This window comes from Capricornis sumatraensis, chromosome 5 (assembly GCF_032405125.1).
Source record: "Capricornis sumatraensis isolate serow.1 chromosome 5, serow.2, whole genome shotgun sequence".
Classification (NCBI taxonomy): Eukaryota; Metazoa; Chordata; class Mammalia; order Artiodactyla; family Bovidae; genus Capricornis; species Capricornis sumatraensis.
Window position 1 is genome coordinate 24,342,453 of NC_091073.1, and position 21,495 is coordinate 24,363,947.

Consider the following 21,495-nt stretch of genomic DNA (forward strand, 5'->3'; position numbering starts at 1 on the left):
TTATGTATCTGGAATTAAATGTATAAGCAGCATGAGTGAAAAGAATCACGTACTCTTTACAGAATGAATTTGCTACATGTATAAGGAACACTTTTCAAAGCTTGGAATGAAAGTATTATCCATAATATCTAGTAAATAATCATGGAAAGCTGGAAATAGTTCCATACTTCATTTCTGCAAGATATCATGTTCTCTAGCAGTTTCAACAGATTGCAGTCCACATATGGCAGGTTTTGAGTACATAAATTTGCCATTTAAAAATCAGTACCAAATATGAACCGAATTGGGGGTAGCCATGACAATGACAAGAAAGTCATTGCTGAGAATTTCTGGGAAAGTTAACCAATTATATTACATTATATGCATGCACTTACATAATGCATATGGGCAAAGATGTAAGAATCTTATTGTTAAGGTGACAAGCAAAGTGTTACAGAATACCATGAGCCAAAAACTAATTACAAGAACAACAACAAAAACAAGCTGCACTCTACATTCTGATCATCTTTCAGATAAGCATGAATGGAAGTGCAATGAGAAGAGCTATGTTCGATCCCTGGGTTGGGAAGATTCCCTGGAGAAGGGAATGGCAACCCACTCCAGTATTCCTTCCTGGAGAACGCCATGGACAGAGGGACCTGGTGGGCTACAGTCCATGCGGTCGCAAAGAGTCGGACACAACTGAGCAACTAAAACAACAACAATGACAAATGAACTCCTAATGTCAAAGAACAAAGGTCACAACTTAAAAAGACAGGTCTCCGTGTTCTGGTGTGTGGTAGAATGGATAGTAGCAGATTTTTATGTGCTCTGCTCTGCTTGCCTAGTGTGGCATCAGAATAACAAACTCCTCAGGCTAGCTAGTGGTTAAATTAGTGATGCTGGAGAAATGTGAAGCAAATCAACTGTGGAATGGGGCCTCCCACCTCTTGCCTGCCGTCCAGGCCCACAGCCCTCCTGCGCTCCAGGGCTGTCCTGTTGCACGCTCCAAGGGACAAGCTGGCACCGGCGCCATTTGTGAGTCTTCCACCTACATGGAAAGAACAGAAGCCACATCAAGAAGAAGCAAACATGCCAGAGAAATCATAGTGATACAATGCCAAGGAGCCATGACTTTGACCGCTACAGAAAGGAATTTGACAATGCTTCGGTCCTATCCAAATTCAATTTAAATCTTCATCAAGGAATTATAAAAAGCAGCACTAAGTATAAAAGTACTTTCTATGGCAGTGGAGACAAGGGTCCATCCCTGTCAATTCCTTAAGGAATGAACTCTACTGATAGTATTTAGCATTTAAAAATTTCCTATTATTAAAACAAAATTTTTTTTAAGCTACATCATGAAGAATGTGGGATCTTAGTTTCCCAACCAGGGATCAAACCTGTGACCCCGTGCAGTGGAAGCAGATCCTTAACCACTGGACCACCAGGAAAGTGCCATATTTAGCCTTTTTAATGATTAGGATTGCCAGAAAATGTAGCAGATAGTATCAGAAGTGATGTGTTCCATTTTAAAAAGGTATATTTATTTTATAATCAAGTAGTACAACTACATTCAAGCCATGAGCCTTTTGTATAATGCTCTTTTGATTAGCATCGTAGGGGTAACTCAGAAGGTGCAATTTATAATACACTTCACAAAAACAAATCCCTCAAATAAATAAGTCTGGGCTAATAGTTAATGTCCATCATGTAACCATACAATTATATTGTCTGTCATCTAAGAATTAAATACAGATAAATTAAGATGACAAATTTGCCATCAATTTCATCTTAAATTATTATTTTGTGATCACACATTCCATCAGTTGATGCCATAATATTTCATTTGTTGGCACTGAAAGTTTTGTCAGGACTACAAATTTTCACTACATCAAGCTTTAATTAGGTATATTTTAAAAATAGTTATGGAAAAAAACTCCTCTAATAATTATCACGATGATGATATGTATAGCTTCAATAGCTTTAAGTTCCTTGAGGTGACCAGAAATGAAGAGAATAGACATCTTATTAATATCACTGATATGAAGATGTCATTTTGTGAGCCAGAATGCCAGCGTTCATGAAGAACATGTGCTCTCTGGAGCTCAGGAAGGACTGCTTTGGCTATTCTTGAAAGCACATGTTTCATAATTATTAACCACTTTTCTGCGTTTTCCTATGGTTTATATCAACAAAAGAATTTTCCTCAAGCTCCCGAAGCTAAAAATAGAACTTGGAAGTTTACACAAGTATCTGTGTCCCTGGAGATGATTTTGGCAGCAAAGCAGCTCTTTGAAAAAGGCAAGAGACGGTGCCCACAGTAATAAACATCCTCAGCTCCACTGAATCTGCGTATAGTGTTAGCTTCCTTTTCTTAACATCGGAAAGAGTCGGACCTGAAGTGTTTCGCTCAGTGCGTTGCTCACAAGGCTTTTCTTTCACCCGTTACCTGTAGCTTTGGCACACTTGAGGGGCCTCGCAGGCCTTTTCTTCATAGAGTGGATCCGTGCAGTCCCTGCCTCCATTGGCTGGCAGCTGAATGATGACCCTGTGCCGAGTCTGTTTCTTGATTCCGGAGTCCCCTGGAATGAAGCAGCTTTTTAACCTTTGTTCTCTGCACTGATAAAGAAATCTCCGAATACCAGGCTGTGTGAAGAAATTACATTGCCTCCAGCTACATGTGCTTTATGGAGAAGGAAATAGCAACCTACTCCGGTACTCTTGCCTGGAAAATCCCATGGATGGAGGGGCCTGGTGGACCACAGTCCATGGGGTCTTGAAGAGTCGGATGCGACTGAGCGACTTCACTTTCACTTTTCACTTTCATGCATTGGAGAAGGAAACGGCTTTGAAATCCCTGAATGAGAGGCCTCATTGAGTTGTTTCCTCAGTTCTCCCAAAGACTGCTTATGTTGGAAACCCAATCAATTTATATTAAAAATGTGAAGAATGGAGAAAATAGTTCCATAGTCAGCTAGCCTTCCTAAGGCTCAGTTACAACGTGACTGCTCTGTTGTACGTTTCTTCCCCTTGAGAAATATGACAGATCTAATTAATTAATTTTTCTCTCCCTTAAGTTTCTTTTCATGCCATTTCATATATAGCCCTGTTTACCACATGGGACTCATACACATCTAATGAATCTTTCTTACAAGAATATATTCAATGTTTTATGTGAAATTTTATTTCTTGGCTATTCATTTAATTTGAAATGTATAACTCATAAATTATTCTGGTCATTCATTATTCATGTTAAACAATTTAAAATCTTTAATTCAGGTCACATCCTAAACATCTGAGCTGTAATTTCTTAGAGGCAGAATTTTTAGAGAAGCATTCAAAATAGTAATAATTATTGTAAGTAAATTACTCCAAATTATGTTAAAAAACAATGTATCTAATTAAGGTTTACCTTAGATGAAGATATCAACTTAACAGTGTTACTGATATAAAGTTGTCCAGAATTTTTTAGTATGAGAAACAGGTGACATATAAGACTGACAGCTTTGATAAAATATATCTCAACTTATATACATTTTAAGGATGAATAGTCATGTGTCATTTAATAGAGTTCCCCTGATGCATTTACATTTTTTCAAAAGACAATTAAATATTTGAGATGTAGACTACAAAAACAGAGATATTTAGAAGGGCTGCTGCTGCTGCTGCTAAGTTACTTCGGTCATGTCCAACCCTTAGTTGACCCCATGGACTGCAGCCTACCAGGCTCCTCCATCCATCGGATTTTCCAGGCAAGAGCACTGGAGTTAGTAGCCCTTAACACAATGAAAGTTTACTCAGAAATGAAATACTGCTGCTGCTGCTGCTAAATCGCTTGAGTTGTGTCCGCCTCTGTGCAACCCCATAGACGGCAGCCCACCAGGCTTCCCCATCCCTGGGATTCTTGAGGCAAAAACACTGGAGTGGGTTGCCATTTCCTTTACCAGAAACGAAATATCCTTAAAGTCATTGTTTGTAGAAAAATATGATTTTATGATTAGAAGTTTCCAATAAATGGAGCAACATTTTACATGAAGTCAGGGTTACCCCTCAACATGGTCTCGCCACTGATTCCCAGAAATGTGAATTGGAGATGCCCGTATTAGATAGGAGAATGGGTCAGATTAGGGAATCCTAAATGTCTGAAGACACAGGAGAATTTCTTTGAAAAAACAAACAAACAAACTAAAAACAGATTTCTTGCCAAGTACCTAGAACTAATAAATGAGAATTTTAGGGATCTGAAATGTGTGAAACTGTGGATGTGGGAATCTGATTTTGACAAAGCTTGCTGGGAAATGGTGATAAACAGCTGAGATTGAGATCTATTGGAATAATTGACCCTGTATGTCCCAATTTAAGATTCTAGGGTTTGCATGTAGCTTTTTAGAATTTTTCCTATAGTGGGGGAAACGTGCACTATTAATGACCGTTTTAACTATTTTAGTGAACAGCTGGAACACTATAGGTAATGACGTAGGGAACTAGGAGGTGGAGGTAGTGGGTAGCAGAGTATTAGCGCATTTGAAAATATTATCATAGGCTTTTAAAAATTGTAGCAATCACAGTCTGAATGTCAACTGCAACTTTTACATATTAAGTATAATTTATCTAAGAAAGATCTAAGTAGTGCCAATAGGACTCAATAAAATTGGCAATGTCATCGTCATTTATTAATTGTTCACTGACTGCTATTTTTAGACCCAGGTGATAAATTCCTCTAATAATTTAGAGCTAGGAAAAATATTGTTTCCCTTCAAAATCTGTCAAGAACCCACTGTGCTTCAATTTCTTGCTTTATTCACCAGAATCTCAGAGTTAACCTTCTCAAGTACGGAAGCTTACCTTAACTTTGATTTTACATTATAAATTCTCTTCTCCCTTCCCTCTACCCTATTTACTACCTGGCTCCATGCTTTTATTTTTTACACTATTATCTATTACTTTCCTTATGTTTTATATTTATGATGTGTCTTTACCCTTTTTAAAAGATTAAATGATCATTCATATCATTTGTTTAGCATTGAGGGAAGGAGGAAGACATGTGCTTGTTTTTTAACAGGGAAAAAGAGGGAAAGAGTACAGAGGGGTCTTCGTTTCCCGGGTGGTTGAAATTCTTGAGTCAGTAACTTTTTTTAACTGGCTGATAAAATACAGACACAGAATTTAGGTCAAGGGATCTGGAGACTGGAGGGGACAACGAGTTTAGCATCAGTGGTACCATATTATATAGATTACCTAGGTATCACCTGGTATGTACCCAGGGTGTTCAGATAGGAAGCGGCAATCAAATGTATTTCAATTCTACTTTGTTTACTGACTTGAAAGCAAAAAGCCTCCTAATATAAAGCTCTGAAACATTCTAGTGCCTTATCTCCATCTCCACAAGCTTGTACTAGATATATATAAGACTCTGATAAATCTTTTTCACTTCCATAATTGATTCCACAATGGGAATCCATTTATTCTTGTAAAAAGTTCAAATACCTTAACCTTGTGCAAGCCACAGGGTAGAGACTGTGACCTGATTAAAAAGGAACATTCCAAAGCCATAACACCTAGAGAGGAAGTTTAATGGAGTTACACAGAAAGTGTCATGACATCCATGTTCCTATGAACTAGGAGGTTCATTTCTTCTCAGCTCTCAGTTAATGAATTACTTATACACGCAACAAAACAGCACCGTAGAGCTCAGGTCAGTTATACAGCCCTCAGATCAGAGAGCAAGGGGAGAGCTATAGCACATGTTTAAAAGAAGTTAATAAATAAAAATGGAAGCTTCCTCACCAGTAACTTGAGTTAGTAAATGTCGAACTTGAAAAGTTCATAGTTACCTGTATGTATTTATATCACTTATTGCATGTGGTGGGGATACATACACAGTTTCCATTTATCTTTGTATTTCAGCACTGAGAGCAATGGTCACACAGAGTAACGTCTTAATAAATGTTTGCTGAATGAGCTGAACTTCACTTTTCAACTGGATTATAAACTAACATCTTCTGTTCTTTTTTATCCATTTCCTTATAGAATTATTCACATGGGTACTAAGTCTCTTCTTTAGTTTTAATTAAAAAAAAAACAAGGTATCACTTTCATTTATAAAGAGCATGGAAATAATGAGCATGGGAAAAACAAAGGTATATTCCTGTAGTGTTTATACTTGAAAATACCTACTAGGATAGGTAGAGAAAAAAGGGATAACATATTTATGTGGTAATGGGCCACAGAGACTCAGAGGATATATAATCTCTTTCTCAGTTACACACTTTTCAGTTAGCTTAAGACATTCAAGGTAAACTTCACTGGAGAAGTTTCTTGATAGAAGGATTTAAAGGGCAGGCAAAACTAAGATGGGTTAAGCTGGAAGTGAGGTAGATGACAGGTGCGGCAGCATAGTGCTAAGAAATTGAAAGGGAAACATTTCATGCAAAAAGTAAAATGTAAAAGCAGTTTTGAGCCCATCAGGGGTAATTCTAGAAGAGTACAGCTTGAGAGCATCAAAGCAGAAAAGGTGCCTCTCCAATATCCCTTCCAGTCCTCATGTCAATAAATGTAGTAAGAAAAAAAAAAAAAAGAAGTAAACAGATTGTGAGCAGTCAAGTGTATCATTTGATCAAAAGTATTGATTTTTTAAGATGAGTTACAAATATATGCATAAATGTTTTCCATCTTTAATAAAGCCCTTTGTAAAGAAAATTTGGAAAAGTTAACTAGTACACTGGTTTGAGGATTAAACTATTCTCTCCTCAATACTGATGTTTACCAGCATTGATTTTTCAAGACGTTATCATTAGAGAGGGGCTTCCTTGGTGGCTCAGGTGGTAAAGAATATGCCTGCAATGTGGAAGACTTGGGTTTGATCTCTGGATTGGGAAGATCCCCCAGAGAAGGGAACCCATTCTAGTGTTCTTGCCGGAAGAAATCCATGGACAGAGGCTACAGTCCTTGGGGTCACAAAGAATCAGATACTACTGAGTGACTAAGACACACCCCCACACACACATACACCATGAGAGAAGTAATTTCAAATTACTCTGTTCTTTCTGGAACCCTAAGCTACTCTGCTCTTTCTATCTGCAATTTTATACTATAATGTTACCTATCTAAAGTGATTTATAAAGGAGGATAGCGCCCCATTTTCATAAGTTCAAGACTCTTATAAAATGTAAATTTTACCTATAGAATTAAATTTCAAAGAACAACCCCATTCCTAAATTACTTTTCTTTTACTATTATCTATCCTCGAACGTTAAACTTTTTAAACGTTTTTAAATTGTGTGTGGAAGTCAGAGTAATTTCAGTGGAGCTTGCCTCATTCCTATTTCATATCAAATAATGAAAAGTTAATGACATGTCATTGCTTTATTTTCTCTGCAACAAAAGACAAGTTTTCTATAAAACCATTGTATCTTTATTCTCAGTTACAGCAGTCTACAGGCAAAACAGAAAAGGCTTCTCCCAGTGCACAAAGCATCTTGGCACTGTTGTTCAGTCGCAACCTCCATTGCCACCCCCTGGTCTTTTGTTTTTCCCTCAATACACAATTATAGTTATTCTTTTTAAGTCTGAGTGTCTAGGTTTAGATTTCTGAAAGGCTTTTGTTCTTGGAGACTCAACAGAGAGCTGCCAAACAGGAGAGGCAGAGCTCCCCTGCTGGTGGTGAGATGGTCTGAGCTTGGCCAAACACAGCCCCACCTCTTGGAACCTCTTACTCACAGGATAGCAGATTCCTGAACTGGCATTCTTGCACTCCTTGGCTTCTACCACCTAGGAGCTCCAGAGGAGACCAGTATCCTAGTGGTTCCACGCATTTTAATTTACAGCAGTTAGTTCCTTTTGCTGAGACACCATCCCAAATGAACATCTCACATACCTTCACTCGCCCTGACAAACTAGCAGTTCCGATTCCCCCTGCATGTCTTCCATCATCACCTGGATCACAGCATACATGCTGTGCACAACCTAAGTGAATCTGTCAGTCTTCTCTATCTTCTAATCTTTCCACCATTGTACCCAAAGGTGAGAACAATGGACTGGTTTCAAACTGGGAAAGGAGTACGTCAAGGCTGTATATTGTCACCTGCTTATTTAACTTATATGCAGAGTATATCATGCGAAATGCTGGACTGGATGAGGCACAACTGGAATCAAGATTTCTGGGAGAAATATCAATAACCTCACATATGCACATGATATCACCCTAATAACAAAAAGTGAAGAGAAACTAAAGAGCCTCTTGATGAGGGTGAAAGAGGAGAGTGAAAAGGCTGTCTTAAAACTCAACATTTAAAAAATGAAGATCACGGCATCCAGTCTCATCACTTCATGGCAAACAGATGGGCAAACAATGGAAACAGTAATGGGCTTTATTTTCTTGGGTTCCAAAATCACTGCAGATGGTGACTGCAGCCATGAAATTAAAAGACATTTGCTACTTGGAAAAAAAAACTATGACCAACCGAGACAGCATATCAAATAAAAAGCAGAGACATTACTTTGCCGACAAAGGTCCGTATAGTCAAAATTATGTTTTTTCCAGTAGTCATATATGGATCTAAGAGCTGGACCATAAAAATGGCTGAGCACTGAAAACTGATTCTTTCAAACTGTGGTGCTGGAGAAGACTCTTGAGAGTCTGCTGAACTACAAGGAGATCCAACCAGTCATTCCTTTGAAGGACTCATGCTGAAGATGAAGCTCCAATACTTTGGCCACCTGATGTGAAGAGCTGACTCACTGGAAAAGACCCTGATGCTAGAAAAGATTGAAGGCAGGTGGAGAAGGGGACGACAGAGGATGAAACGGTTGGATGGCATCATCGACTCAATAGACATGAGTTTGAACAAACTCTTTGAAATAGTGGAGGACAGGAAAGCCTGGCGTGCTTCAGTCCACGATGTTGCAAAGAGTTGGACATGACTGAGCTAATGAACAACAACAATCCAAAGGAGCACATTGTCTATCAATCAGCTTCAATCTTTTCTTAGAAATTTCCCTTCACATTCTTTGCCAGTGGAGGCAGTTTCTACCTAGCCATTTCCCAGCCTTTTCTCCTCGCTTTAATGCCATTGTAGTTCTGTCGCGAAGTCATGTTCAACTCTGTGCGATCCCATGGACTGTATAGCACACCAGGCTCCTTTGTCTAACCCTGTCTCCTGGAGTTTGGTCACGTTCAGGTTCATTAAGTGGGTGATACTAACTAATTCAATAATAGCTAACTCCTCTGAAGCTCCTGTCATTAATTTTACCATCATCTATTTACTCTGCAGCAGTCATCAACTAACATTTCATTACGTAATGGTTTTCAAATATCCCTCACTGTAATCCTTTCTCTTCCTACCCCTGCCACCACTCTGTTGGTTTGGGCATCCACACAGTTCTATTCAAGGCACCGGAGGCTCTGAATTGCTGTACGTCCTCAGCTCCAGTGACTTTTTTTGTGCATCTTGCATCAATTACTAGCTCTTCTGTCATCCCCTGATGACATCTTCATCAATATTTGTACATTCTCATCTTTAAACACCTTAATTTCTAGTCATTCCACCTAACCTACCACTTTACCTACTATACTAAAGGTAAACGTTAATTTTACTAAAATGGTTTGCACTTCTAAAGGTTGCCAATCCATTCTCCCAATCAATTTTATCTCTGTATCATCCCCTTCATGACCTCACTTCCATCCCAAACCACCTTAGATTCCATGCTGCTGCTGCTAAGTCGCTTCAGTCGTGTGTCCATTATTATTAAAAGTATTCCATTGAAAACACTCTTGACTTTCTGTTCCACTCTCCCTTTCTTGTGCTCTTCTAGAAGAGCCCTGACCTTAATCAATGCTAATAATTTTCCTACACCTTGCCTTCATTCAGGCAGCTGAACATGGCTGAAGAAACAGTGGCAACTGTGTTGAGCAACTGATTTTAAAATGAACGACTACATGGCTATTCCATATTGCTTATTACAAATTCTATTACATGTTACTTGGCCACTTTAGCATTCTTCAAAATGATCTCACATCTTTTTTCTTACCTACCCTGCATCCTTCACTTGATCCTTCACAAGCATCAAGACATTAGAATGATCATTAAATGCCTTTTCTGTCTCATCAGTTCAGTTCAGTTCAGTTCAGTTGCTCAGTCGTGTCCGACTCTTTGCGACCCATGAATCGCAGGACGTCGGGCCTCCCTGTCCATCACCAACTCCCGGAGTTCACTCAGACTCACGTCCATCGAGTCAGTGATGCCATCCAGCCATCTCATCCTCTGTCATCCCCTTCTCCTCCTGCCCCTAATCCATCCCAGCATCAGAGTCTTTTCCAAGGAGTCAACTCTTCGCATGAGGTGGCCAAAGTACTGGACTTTCAGCTTTAGCATCAGTCCTTCCAAAGAACACCCAGGACTGATCTCCTTTAGAATGGACTGGTTGGATCTCCTTGCAGTCCAAGGACTCTCAAGAGTCTTCTCCAACACCACAGTTTATTTATTTATTTATTTTTTTAATTTTAAAATCTTTAATTCTTACATGCGTTCCCAAACATGAATCCTCCTCCCACGTCCCTCCCCATAACATCTCTGTGGGTCATCCCCATGCACCAGCCCCAAGCATGCTGTATCCTGCGTCAGACATAGACTGGCGATTCAATTCTTACATGATAGTATACATGTTAGCATGCCATTCTCCCAAATCATCCCACCCTTTCCCTCTCCCTCTGAGTCCAAAAGTCCGTTATACACATCTGTGTCTTTTTTCCTGTCTTGCATACAGGGTCGTCATTGCCATCTTTCTAAATTCCATATATATGTGTTAGTATACTGTATTGAACACCACAGTTTAAAAACACCAATTCTTCGGTGTTCAGCTTTCTTCACAGTCCAACTCTCACATCCATACATGACCACAGGAAAAACCATAGCCTTGACTAGATGGACCTTTGTTGGCAAAGTAATGTCTCTGCTTTTGAATACGCTATCTAGGTTGGGCATAACTTTTCTTCCAAGGAGTAAGCGTCTTTTAATTTCATGGCTGCAATCACCATCTGCTGTGATTTTGGAGCTCCAAAATCTGACACCGTTTCCACTGTTTTTCCATCTATTTCCCATGAAGTGATGGGGCCAGATGCCATGATCTTAAATTTCTGAATGTTGAGTTTTAAGCCAACTTTTTCACTCTCCTCTTTCACTTTCATCAAGAGGCTTTTTAGTTCCTCTTCACTTTCTGCCATAAGGGTGGTGTCATCTGCTTTCTGTCTCATACTACCAGAAAATAAGCTTCCTGATAGGAAAATTGGTTTCCCTGTTTACTGATGCATACATATGTGTGTGTATATATACACACACACACACACACACATACACACACACATCATGAAACTCACTACTCATTTTTATGTTCAATCAAAAACTAAAAATTGTGTTCTGCTATGCATGCAGGCTCAGTTGTTTCAGTCATGTCTAACTCTGTAACCCTATAGACTGTAGCCCACCAGGCTTCTCTGTCCATGGGGTTTCCCAGGCAAGCATACTGGAGTGGGTTATGATTTCCTTCAGGGGATCTTCCCAACCCAAGGATGGAACTGGCATCTCTTATATCTCCTGCATTGGCAGGAAGGTTCTTTACCACTAGCGCCACCTAAGTCTAATTCAATTTTCTATAACCGGCCTCAATTTTCCAACTTCACATTCTGACTTTCCCCCAGACATTCCAAGCTCCAGTGGGTTGGATACCACTTTCCTTTGAACAGTCTATCTTTTTCATGGTTACTAAGAGTTTTCCTGATGCTTTTGATCACATGGGGTTCTTTTATGCATTCTCTCTTTCAAAAAGGTCTCTTCTCCCTTCTTTTCAGCAAGTTTCCCCCTGATATTTGCTCCCACATAGATTTTCCCTGTTTTTTCCCTAGAGCTCTTACTGCTTTACCACTAAATCTTGTTACTGAGTCATCTAAGTCTTACATTATCTGATCTATATAGAATAGTTCTATATTTTAAATGAGATCAAAAGCTTCTTTGAAGCTTTTCTCCATAGGGCCATCAAAGTGTTAGTTAAATACAGTAATCAATAAATTAGAAATGCAATATGTATTTATACATATAGTACAGATGAGTATTATTTTAATTAATACATGCAGAGTATTTACAATTTATTTGTTCCCTCATCTGTAAAATTTTTTTAAGTGCCTTATATAAGTTATTACAGTTTGTCATATAAAAATTGTATATTTTATAAATGGTCAGAGAAGAGTAAAACAGCTTTATTGCTATGAAAAGTATCAGCAGAGATCAAATTAAAAATCATATTATTTAATTTCCAATTATAGGTTTTTAACAAGTTATATCTATTTTCTTCCTTTTCCAGACACAGATAATGCATAATAAAATAACAAATTCATAGGCTACTAAACTATTACCTAATTCTTGGACACATTTCAATATCCCAAATTACTTTCAAATGAAGGTATAATGAAATGAGAGATATTTACCTGATTCCTTATTTTTAGGAGGGCTAGTCTAGAATCAATTTAATGGAATATTTCTGGTTTATTTCTTAAAATTTTTTTTAATATAATCACACCAGGCTTTTTTTTTTAGCTACACCACAGAGCATGTAGGTTCTTAGTTCCCTGACCAACAATTGAACCTATGCCCTCTCAGTGGAAACATAGTCTTAACCACTTGACCATCAGGGAAGTCCCTACTTTATTTCTTTGAAATACTTAAGACCAAGAGAATTGTTATTTCAAAATATTTTATGCAAAATGAAAAAATGTCCAATATAAAGAAGAGGCAAAGTGTTGTTCTACTTTCAAAAATTTTACTTACAAATGTTAAAGTTCTGTGAGGTTATTAATCATGGTACTACCAATGTAACTGCATGTTTTGGAATTATTAGTAAATGGCTTACATCAATATAAAACATTAAGTATAAAAATATCCACAATAAAGTTTTCAAGCACATAAACTTCATGTAATAAACAACCTTTTTCATGGTAATGATGAATAACCAACAATTATCACAGAAATATCCACCTATGAGAAACTACAACTCTATTGCTGATTGTGACCAAACTAAAGGATATCATATGCTATTTAGTTTTTAAGAAAGTAGGGAGACAGAGTCAGTTCTAATGAGGTGGATGAACATAGAACCTATTACACAGAGTGAAGTAACTCAGAAAAACAATTATCATATACTAATGCATATATATGGACTCTAGAAAGTTGGTACTGATGTACCTATTTCAAAAGCAGCAATGGAGACACAGACACTGAGAACAGACTTATGGACAAGGTTGGGTAGGTAGAAGAGGGTGAGAGGTATGGAGAAAGTAACATGGAAACGTACATTATCATATGTAAAATAGATAGCAAATGGAAACTTGCTGTATGACTCAGGGGAAAACACCCTAGGGGGTGGGATGGGGAGGGAGGTGGGAGGGATGTTTAAGTGGGAAGGGACATGGGTAAACCTATGGCTGATTAATGTTGATGTTTGGTAGAAACCAATGCAATAGTTAAGCAAATATCCATCAATCAAAAATAAATTAAAAAAAATAAAGTAAGGGGATAAAAGAAGAAAATCTGAATAAAAATGACAAAGACATTACTATAGCAATAAAATTAAAGTCATTAACATTTTTGAAGATTTAATGATAACTCTTTTTGTCCCAAAGCCTTTAAAATGCCTTAAAAGACTTTTGATCCAGAGGTTAAGAATCCAGAGGAATTGAGAGAGTAGCATGGAAACATATATTGCCGTATGTAAAACAGATAGCCAGTGGGAATTTGCTGTAGGACACAGGGAGCTCAAGCTGGTGCTCTGTGACAACCTAAGGGGGTGGAATGGGGTGGGAGGTGGGAGGGAGAGTCAAGAGGGAGGGGATGTATGTATATCTATGATCGATACATGTTGATGTATGACAGAAATCAAGACAATGTTGTAAACTGATTATCCTTCAATAAAAAAAAAAAAAAGAACCTACTTGCCAAAGCATTGGACATGAGTTTGATCCCTGGTTCAGGAAGATCCCACATGCCACAGAGCAACTGAGCCTGAATGTCACAACTATTGAAACCTGTGCTCCACAAGAAAAGAAGACATCTCAATGAGAAGTCCCAGCATGGAAAGAAAAAGGAGCCCTTGTTTGCAGCAACGACAGAAAGCCCAGCAATGAAGACTGGGCACAGCCAAAAATAAATAGATAAACAAGATGTTAAACAATGAAATAACAGAGAAAAAATTTCTATTACTTTGTGATTTATTTTATATATCAATGGTATTTAAAATAGAAAAGGCATAAAAAAGGAGCCCATATTTGAACTATATAAAATAACCACACAGCAAAAACAATCAATTATGAAGTTTATAATCTTATGTAATATCTTCAGGATTTAAAAAAAAAAAAATTCTGGTAATTTAAAGCAGTTGTTAAACCAGAAGTCGATTCTTACATTAATCCCTATAGTAAGAGTCAAGAAGCATAAGTAGAAGCAGAGAAGAAACTTAAGATAAACGACCTCTATTTGTCAGGAGAGTAAAGTAAAAAGCAGGAGACAAGGTCATCTGTGACACTGAGAGAAAGGTGCTCACTTTCTGTACAGGCTCCTAGAGGATGAGGACATCTTTCTTAGCGGCAGTGAGAAAGGACCTTATGCACGTGGCATAAGCCCTCTTGGAGGCGGTTGCCATTAGCCCTACTATAGAGCCACCAAGCAGACGAGCCACAAACTGCAGGACAATTATACCAAGAAAAAACCAAACCAAACTGGGAACAAATCCTCATCTTATAAATGCCTCATGGCATGTTAAGTGTTGGCAAAGTTACACTTTGATCATTTCCCTCTTTCCTTTATTCCCATCCTTTGGGTCACATAATTGCATCTGTAGTGAATCCCGTCCCATGGCTACTTCTTGCAGCTAAGTAGGTTGAAAACCAGGAGTACTCAGAAGATCACTTTGTATTCTTTTTGAAATACACAAGACCATTACACATTCTTGTAGAATCAATGCTTAAGGAAACATTATGAATATAATAAATCTAGAATATTTTCACTTAGATCTCTATCACACAGTTATTCAAGTCAGTTTTGGCATAAAACTCACTTGACTTATTTATTTGGTACTCTAAAACCTGTATTATTTTCTAGAAGGAAGTCCAAATTCCATGGCATTCATCCCAATCCAGGATCATAGAGTCAGCCCCATGTAAGAATCAAAACATTGCTCAGTCAGAGGAACTTGGAGGCCTAGAAGAGGGATCCTGGGTGAACTGCCTTCAGAACTCTTCAGGGCATACCTTCTTTACAGGAGGAAGGGCATGATGTCCAGTCGCTATATGGTGTCACGATACAGTCCTTCCTACAAGGAAGCAGACAGGGTCGTACTGTTTCAGGTCGAAGGCTCTCAGGACACCTAGGAAGAGCAAAGGGAGGTTACTAGACCTCTGTACTAACCCAGAACCAGGTAATTTATATCTTTAGAATTTTTACTTCTAAAATTGCTAAACAGTCATACATCTGTAGTATTCATCCTCCAGGATTCTATTTTTTGACAAGAACTATGCAACTAAAATAATTCTTCTGAACTGAACCTCAGTAAAGCTTCTCAAGGCAGGAAGTGAAAATTTAATTATAGTAATTGTGCTATGTAAGAGAAAATATAATAATTATTCTTTATCCATTTGTAACAATCTATTAATAAAACTGCATTTTCTAACATGCCTTATAAGAAATTTATGAAAGTTCAAATTACCAATTTAAGGAACCAGTTCTACACCTTTGTATAACTAAATAGGCTTATTGTCAATCATAAATTTCCAGGCTACTCTGTACTTTATTTTTACAAAATATGTTTAGCAAAAAGTAAATTTATAATGGCATATTCTATACATAGTACATGCTCAAAAACCAATATTATACTTACAGCTATGAATGTCATAAAAAATAAGTAATAAGATAATAAAGTATACAGCTAATTAAGATAAACAATTTTTGTTCTGTTCTTGGTTTCATTCACTGTATTCTTATTTTTTCTTCCATTTTATTCCAAGTTTTAATCTACTGGATTTTATTTTAGGTATTTTAATAAATTATAATAAGAGTGAATGAATATAAATAAAAAGAGTCAATAAGTAATTTAAAGAAAAACAAAACACTGTGTTTTTGACATAAATTATAGTAAAATTAGCTTAATTATAATTTTTTAAAAACATCAAAATATAAAATATATTATTAGGGACACGAGAGAAAAATAATGACAAAACACTGAAATGCTTATACTTTATAAGGTTTCACTTCCTAGAAGAATTTCAGGAAGCTGATGTATGAGTTTTAAATATACTCTTTTGTTTATTGTGTACTCACTACATGATTTTTAAATTTCCCAATTCTTTTCTGCATCTTCACAATCTGATTCTACTATCATTAGCAATCAGATGTTATCAATACTAGAAGATGCATATAAGGACAACCAAACATAATAACATAATTCATGTAACTAAAAGTAATGTTCTGATTCCTAAGAATTTTCTTTTGAGGTGGTATCATATCATCTCTGACAAGTAAGTTAAGAGGCAGTGAAGAAATGAATCAACCAATATAACTGTTGCTGGAATAACTTGGCAAATTAGTGAAAAATGGGATTTAAAAATACTCCCCATAGGAGAAGTCAAATTTCTTGTACGTCAAGATAAATTGTCTTTCAACAAGTAAGTTAATCAGGTTTTCAGAACTGAACTATGAGTGAATAAATCAACATCATTAATCTCCTTCCTGTAATTTCTATATAGCACTCTGCTGACACTTCATTTTTGATATGTTTTTATTTATGTGTCCTATCTCATCCATAAGTATTATATTCTATTCAACTATACAGATACATTTTTTTTTTGTTTTTGCTTACTCAGTAACAGCAGGCTTTATTTGAAAGTGGATTTTAAAAAATACATTGGATTCAGCATTTCAAAATGAAATATTCTCTCTGGTTTATGTTGAATATACGCTTGGACTTTCCTAACTGCTATGCCTAATCAAAGTCATGAACAGAAAAGAAATTTAGATAAGAATCATTAGAAGTTAATGTTTTGTTATAACTGAGATTATAAATCACTAGAATTATGTTAACCTACATTCTTAACCAGGAAACATTATATGGCAAAACCTCACATATAATCATCCTGTTAATTCTTATTGAAACTATGGAGTTATTAGTAAGTATTATTGGAAGCATTCCTTCTCAATGAGGTAATTTTAGAACTCTAACAATGGGACAGCATTACTCAATTACATCCTTTTCAAATTTTAGCTCTAAATAAATCAATGGAATTTACAATGCTATCTTTGACAACCTCAAAAATTCTATTTTAGTTTAGAAATTTCCTGAGCAAGATATTTGGTTAGCTGCGGAGAACAAAATGACCAACAACAAAGCTGTTAAATGAACAGACCGATATAAATTATACAGCCTAGATCACATCCAATGAAATGAATTCAGACTTCCTTTGGTGAGGCAATTGGTTCAGTCAACATGCTTCTTTTCTCCTTTGTACTGTTTGTATTTAGTGTTTGTGGTTTAAATCAAGGAATTGATTTTCCCCCAAATCTTATTCAAGGTCAAATTAAACAGATGCGATAGGAGTTGAAGTTTGTTACTCGGAGGATAGATAAGATCAATAACATTGATTTTGCCATTGCACAGTAATCTGTTTTATTAAGAGGAGTTTAAAACAAGGTTTCTATTTGCATTTTTGTTTCAAATGTCTAGTACCGAAAAGCAGTCACTGAATTTAACCTAGCATATTTAGGCATAAGGGTAGTAATATTTTCTTTGGAATTCACAGTATTTGCTTTACTTTTTAGAACTTTAAGGGCAAAGGAAACTCATTTGATTTAACAAATCTATACTTGTATCCAGGTCATTGAATAAAGGCAGCAAGGGTAAAGCACATTTTTAATGGATTATTGTGGTGCTCTGACATGGGGCTTCAGGATATCCTTTCTATTGAATGATTTAATGACATTAATCCACTAGGCTTTACCACGCATAGGCTTGTGTGCATGTACATCCACTGCTGAGGAAAACACTCTGTAGTTTGCATAAGGGAGGAAAATATGACAGTAACATCTAAAAGGTAAATGAAACTGCAAAAGAGGAACAGAGAGCTTACCAGTAGAAGCTCAGAACAATAACCCTCCAATCTGAACCATGACAAGTTGGTCAGGTGATAACTCCCTGCAGCAAATATTTCTGCCTCTTTGCTTGTCCCAGCAAGTCCCACAATCCCTCAGCACTTGGGACTTCCGCTTCTGCTGTTACTGCTGTTGACTTTTAATATACTGCACGTTAATATCCTTTGTTACACTCCTCACAAATTTAGCATCATTTTTACTGAAATATTGGTTTGGGGCTACCTATGAAGCATATGGAATAATTCTCAATTTATTCAAACCTTTGGCATATATTTTCTAACTACATAATTGTTTGCTAGAAAACCCAGAGTTGACATATTGTATGTGCCTTGTGAGAAATTAAAAAAAAAAAACATATCAGCATAACTGGGCTAATCATTTGTTGGAGAAAATTAACAAATCAGTTGTAAAAATACATGCAAAGAGGAAGAAAACTCTTATCATTGCTGATTTAGACAGCATCCATCTTTTAAAGTTCGTATCATCTTAGCCATGTGAAACATGAAAAGTAAATCCATCAGTTTTGCATGTTTCCTAATTTCTAACTAAATGATGGGGCAAAATATTGCTAAAGTCCAGAACTCTGGCCATTAGAAAAAAACAAGTCATCATGAAATTCTTATTTGTCCCCTGGAGTTTGTCATATATCAGTTACATTATTATCATTTCTCTGAAACACTAAGAAGTATTTTCAATTTTCCAAGAGAAAATAATTTCTAAGATTCATTGAGTGCTTACATTACTACTTTTTGTTTTCATTAAATTTCTGCAAATATTTTTGAAAACTGAAGCCAGAATCTGACTTAAGCAGTATGTTTAAGACCACTCACGAAACCTAAGTACTCAACCAAGTTTTCAGAAATTTTTATACCACTGAAAATAAGCCATTTTTCTACCAGTGAAAAACTGATAGGTTTTACTTTTCATGTTCCACATGGCTAAGGTGATACGAACTTTAAAAGATGGATGCTGTCTAAATCACAAATGATAAGAGTTTTCTCCCTCTTTGCATATATTTTTATAACTGATTTATTAATTTTCTCCAAGAAATGATTAGCCCAGTTTATGCTGATATGTTTTTATTTTTTTTTAATTTCTCACAAGGCACATACAATATGTCAACTCTCAGGTTCTCTAGCAAACTGCTGTGTTATCACACTACTTGTTAACTACAGTGAGACACTGGTGCTTTTTCTGCTTATTCTAACCCTCATCCTGTCCTAAGGCTCTCCCTTGGGAGTAAATGGTTTATTCATTTAACCATTAAAAGATGTAGTACATTTGGCCTCAGTATTTTTGATATAGTACCTTCTAAGGGAAATGAAAGGCAGATCATAGAAGGCTATTGCCCAATTCAACTAGATGGGCAGCCTCCACAGCCTACGGGTACACAGGAGGTCATTGATGACCTCCATGGCTAGGACTTTGGATACTGTCACTATTGATCAGCCAGGCCTAGAGTGAGCACTTCTTTCACTGCCTCACTAGCTCAATACAAGCAGAAAGTGCTGCTACTATAACACTGAAAGTAGGTACTACATGGAGAGATTTCTATAGAATTTATGGATCCCAGGAACAAGCTGTTATAACTTTATCAGTGGCTGCCTTCAAAACAGAGAAGTCTTACTCTTGAGGTCAGGTATGATGAGCATCAAACATTCCATTTCATGAAGCAAGTGAAGCCTGGGCCCATCCCTACATGGTTGATCACAGGAGTTAACTACTGTCGTTTTCAAGTCCTTACTTTTTGGGTCCCACTTGACCAACATTGACCCGTACACAGATGACTTTTCTTGTCTGCATGCCAACGGAGCAAGAGGCCTCCCCGTTCCAAGTTGCAGTTGTGTTGAAGGATGAAACTGAAGTGTCCTCGATACACTGGCCCCAGGGTCCAGTTTGCCAGTGGTACACAGTACAGGGATGCTCGTTACAGCTGCGTACCTCTTGCAGAGCACTGCTGTTTGGGCACTGAACACCACCTACAAAAACAGACAGTATTAGCAGATTAGATATGGTGCCAACAGAAACCTTATCATCCTCTGTTCCTTGGAATTAACAATAAGAATGATACTGGCCACTTACCAGCACATGTGGCCACACACTGCTAGGAAGGCAAATCTCATGAATGGCATTGTCTGGCTTAAAACTTTGTGGTATATTTGATATTCAGTTTGGGGGACTCAGGAGGACCTCAAAGACAGGCCATTCTTCTCTAGAGAAGATGAAAAGGAGGAACAAATGAAGCCTATGTAATTCCTAACTAGAGGAAACGTGGACACTGAGAATTAATTTCTCACAAGGCACATACAATATGTCAGCTCTCAGGTTCTCGAGCAAACTGTTTGCTGTGTTATCACACTACTTGTTAACTACAGTGAGACACTGGTGCTTTTTCTGCTTATTCTAACCCTCATCCTATCCTAAGGCTCTCTCTTGGGAGTAAATGTAGAATAAATTCTACAGATGGGAAAATCCGGCATGTTCACAAACGATATCCATCAAATTGAAAGTCTTAATTATAGGTTTCAAAGTGGTGCTCATTTCAGTGAATTAGGATTTAGGCTGATTTAAAATCAATAGATGCTTTCTGACCCTCCATGGCATCACTGAAGAATACACTATACATGTATGAATGATAATACACCATATTTCTTCAAATCTAAAATGTGTGAATGACTGTGAGATAGACCATCATTTTATGTGTCCCAGAGAGAGTGAAATGGCATCAAATTAAACTACAATACTTTTTTATCAACCCTAAGTTTTACTGTGTGCTCACCCAAATAGCTTTGTATGACTTATTTAAATACTTTAAAAAAAATGTACCACTTTTACATAAATTAAAAGGGAAGGTATTACTAAAACTTCTTTACATTCAGAATCCAAATCTTTCAACTAGCTTATTAGTTGACACTCATCAAAGTTTGTGTTCTCCTACATATATCGTCCTTGTGGCATCACATGCATTGCTATCCAGGATTTCTTAGAGTGTTCCCTGTTGTCTCCAGAGTTTTTTTTTTTTAGGATACTGGTACCTATTTCTAAGTTCTAATGTGGCTCCATTTTTAATTGTACCAGAAGATGTTTGTCAATGAAAGATTTAAGCTAGCAACCAAGGGAGGGTTTATTTTCCTTCCTCAAATGGCCCTTACCTGTTTTTATTTCTTTGTTTTTGGTAGAAATATTATGGGGTTGCTGAAACTCCAGTACTTTGGCTACCTCATGCGAAGAGTTGACTCCTTGGAAAAGACTCTGATGCTGGGAGGGATTGGGGGCAGGAGAAGAAGGGGACGACCGAGGATGAGATAGCTGGATGGCATCACTGACTCGC

The 21,495-nt window shown here is 37.1% G+C and overlaps 1 protein-coding gene across 1 annotated transcript in view; it reads right to left on the reverse strand.

The window, feature by feature from the left end:
- Positions 1-21,495, reverse strand: part of THSD7A (thrombospondin type 1 domain containing 7A) — a 473,410-nt gene that overhangs the window by 71,489 nt on the left and 380,426 nt on the right. The window contains exons 8-11 of the mRNA XM_068973061.1: positions 19,909-20,143; positions 15,275-15,390; positions 2,432-2,564; positions 927-1,030 (exon numbers count right to left, since the gene is read on the reverse strand). Coding sequence (XP_068829162.1) covers positions 927-1,030; positions 2,432-2,564; positions 15,275-15,390; positions 19,909-20,143 — 588 coding nt within the window. The remainder of the gene's footprint in view (positions 1-926; positions 1,031-2,431; positions 2,565-15,274; positions 15,391-19,908; positions 20,144-21,495) is intronic.